Source organism: Cucurbita maxima, unplaced genomic scaffold (genome assembly GCF_002738345.1).
Source record: "Cucurbita maxima cultivar Rimu unplaced genomic scaffold, Cmax_1.0 Cma_Scf00043, whole genome shotgun sequence".
NCBI classification, from domain to species: Eukaryota; Viridiplantae; Streptophyta; class Magnoliopsida; order Cucurbitales; family Cucurbitaceae; genus Cucurbita; species Cucurbita maxima.
In genome coordinates this window covers 130,753-133,714 of record NW_019272059.1, presented here as the reverse complement: position 1 = coordinate 133,714, position 2,962 = coordinate 130,753, and the positions used below count along the sequence as shown (strand labels likewise).

Genomic DNA, 2,962 nt, shown 5'->3' with positions numbered 1-2,962 from the left:
GTCATGCCATAAGAATAGGCTTACTTCGTTAGTTTCCTATGAAATCGGATCTATTAGTTAATCTTTTGCCAATATAAATAGAATATGTCCTCAATAGTGTGAGGTACAGTTTTGCATAAACTTGATAATGGGAAGGTTATCTCCTTCCTCACAAGCGCTGTGGAGTTTCGGGATCATCTCTACTTGGGAAGTCTCAACGTCGACTTCCTCGGCAAGTTGGTCTTATCTTCTGCGCCACCCCACGTATCACATCTTTCATCATATCAGTAGTTAAGAACGTGGTGTCAAGTTCATCATATAGTCTACTTATATTTAGGTTCCTCTCGTAAATTTTGGTATAATTCATTCGCGTGCTTATGGAATGTGACTAAGATTCTTAATTTTATTTTTATAGCCAAAAGTGTGTCACATTTTCAGCTGCATTTACACAGAAAAGGTTGAAGAAAAGAATGAAGAGGGGGTGGGGGGAAAAAACTAATTAAGAAATCCCAACACCCCCCCCCCCCCCCCCCCCCCCCAAAAAAAAGGGCTAAAGCATACCAAGCTGCTGCAAGAAGCGCTTAGCAATTGCTTCCGGGATTCTGCCATGGCGCTGCTGAATGTAAAAAGAAAGGTCACCACCTCTGCAGTACTCCAGTACCAGATGTATCTTCCCGGGAACCTGGATGGAGGTAAATATCTCAACAAAAGCAGGAAGAAACTAGATATTTCTCTCAAGCTCTGTCCTTCGCCAGGCTAACAAAATCACCAGTTCCTATGAATTCCATTCACAACACCTCCTCCGAATAACAAATTAGAAAAGAAAAAAACTAATGTTCGACGTAAAAGATTGCATGTCTGGTGCAACGGATTCCCAAGGAGCGGAAAAATAATATAAACTTCCTATAAATGATTGCACCCATTCGACCCTTCAGACCTTGTTGCCTACACCAAATACACCCAGCCTAAAAATTGTTTCGTATAACACCTATAAAGCGAGGAAGCTCAAAAAGTTGAAAAAAGAAAACAGTTCCCTTCAACTCCATATCATTTGAGTCAGTATGTAAGATCTTTCCAAGGGTTTATGACTAATAGTGTACGCCGGCAGCTTCCAAAAATTCTCATCAACCATTCCTTCTACTTCAGCCGTTAATTAAAATTTGAACCCCAAACGCGACGAACCTTTCTCAGGACAATGTGCTCAGAAGATTTTAACCTTAACAAAAAAACCAAGCACAATCTTGTAAAAACTTGTTTCTTATCCTTTAAATGATATCTAGAGCTTCTCTAATCCCAAAAATTCTAGAACGATTGCACAATACAACATAAACTTCTCAACCCCATCTAAAATTCTCTAAGCATCGACGAATATAACTTCAAGAACTAAACACTGACCTCTACGATATCGTGCAATCGGATGATATTAGGATGATTAATCCTCTTCAAGATAAAGATTTCAGACATAAGACTATCCTGCAATTTCTTACTGAGCCGGCTCATGGAAATTTCCTTGATGGCCACCTCCGTTCCATGAACTCTATGTCTCGCATGCCACACCACCGAGAATGAACCGGACCCAATTTGCCGACCAACCAGATAATCCGCCACCACCCGAGTTCCCCCCGCCGACTGAGCCATTCGACCAAAGCCCTAGGAAGCTCAAATCGCAATACTCGAGACCGGCACAAAACCCCTCCAACTACCGAAGTTGCAGCTTGAAGATGAAATTTGAAGAACCGCACACGGATTTATTTCCAAATGGATCAAATCAAAATTCGCAGTTTGAAATGAAACGTGGAGCTGGAGCAAGATAGAGAAATGGGGGGTTGATGGAGGCTTTGATTAAAGCATGAGCAAACGGATAATCGCGATTAATTTGGCTTTGTAATTAACCGGGATTTGAAATTTTTTAATCGCTCATCATTACTGATATCAGCGAGTTCCTCGATTTGATGGCGCCTTTCTTAATTTCTCCATTTAACTAAAAGAGAAGGTTTGGAGCAGCCCTATATATATAAACACCGCAATTATAGCCTACAAGCGGCTACATTGTAAGACTGGTACGCTCTATCAATCGAACGGCATAGAGGACTGATGCATCTTTTTCGCCCTACTTTTAAATTATCTTCTTGTTACTTTGATGCATTTTCCATTTAAAATATTAATATCAAATGATAAATGATAACGTTATCTCCATCTACATTTTAATTTGCCTAGATTTTTTTAAAATTAAATATATATATATATATACACACGTCAATAGTAGGTAACCTTTTTTCGTTTTTGTTCATATATACAAATTGTAGTTTGGTCTAGGATTATATATCTAATAGCAATATTGTAATTCTTAGAGTATCTTAATCAAATACTAATCCATAAAAATTAAAATTTTGAATGAAATATATATATATATATATATATTTGAATATTTCAAAAACATAAGTGTGTATAACACTTAAATTATATAGATAGTGTAGTTGGTCATCACGCTAGCCTCATACATTAGAGGTGGTTTGAACCAAAGTTTACACATAATTTGTTTCCCAACTTTGATTATTTTATATTAGTTAAATTACTAGCTCAGAGGATTTAAACAGAATGTTTGGGTGGTGTGGTTGGTTATCACGCTAGTCTTACACATTAGAGACCCCGATTCGGACCTGGGTTGGGTTCGGACACAATTGACTCTTGTATTTTGTTTTAATATGTATTTCTTTAAAAGGGAATTTTAACACTTCAGCGAATTTGAACAGATTGTCTGGGTGGTGTAGTTGGTTATCACGCTAGTCTCACACACTAGAGGTCCCCGGTTCGAACCCGGGCTCAGACACAAATTGATTTTTGTATTTTGTTTTAATATGTATTTTTTTAAAAGGAAATTTTAACTCCTCAGAGGATTTAAACAGATTGTCTGGGTGGTGTAGTTGGTTATCACGCTAGTCTCACACACTAGAGGTCCCCGGTTCGAACCCGGGCTCAGACA

At 38.3% G+C, this 2,962-nt stretch overlaps 1 protein-coding gene and 2 non-coding genes across 3 annotated transcripts in view; 2 read left to right on the top strand and 1 right to left on the bottom strand.

Moving 5' to 3' along the window:
• LOC111470017 (serine/threonine-protein kinase ATG1c-like) overlaps positions 1-1,931 on the bottom strand; it is a 7,352-nt gene extending 5,421 nt beyond the window's left edge. The window contains exons 1-2 of the mRNA XM_023115460.1: positions 1,375-1,931; positions 541-661 (exon numbers count right to left, since the gene is read on the bottom strand). Of these exons, the coding sequence (XP_022971228.1) occupies positions 541-661; positions 1,375-1,617 (364 nt within the window). The 5' untranslated portion in view covers positions 1,618-1,931. The remainder of the gene's footprint in view (positions 1-540; positions 662-1,374) is intronic.
• Positions 1,932-2,735: 804 nt separating this feature from the next.
• On the top strand, positions 2,736-2,809 carry TRNAV-CAC. Its single transcript has one exon. It is a non-coding gene; the product is annotated as a tRNA-Val (tRNA).
• Positions 2,810-2,888: 79 nt separating this feature from the next.
• On the top strand, positions 2,889-2,962 carry TRNAV-CAC. The gene has a single exon. It is a non-coding gene; the product is annotated as a tRNA-Val (tRNA).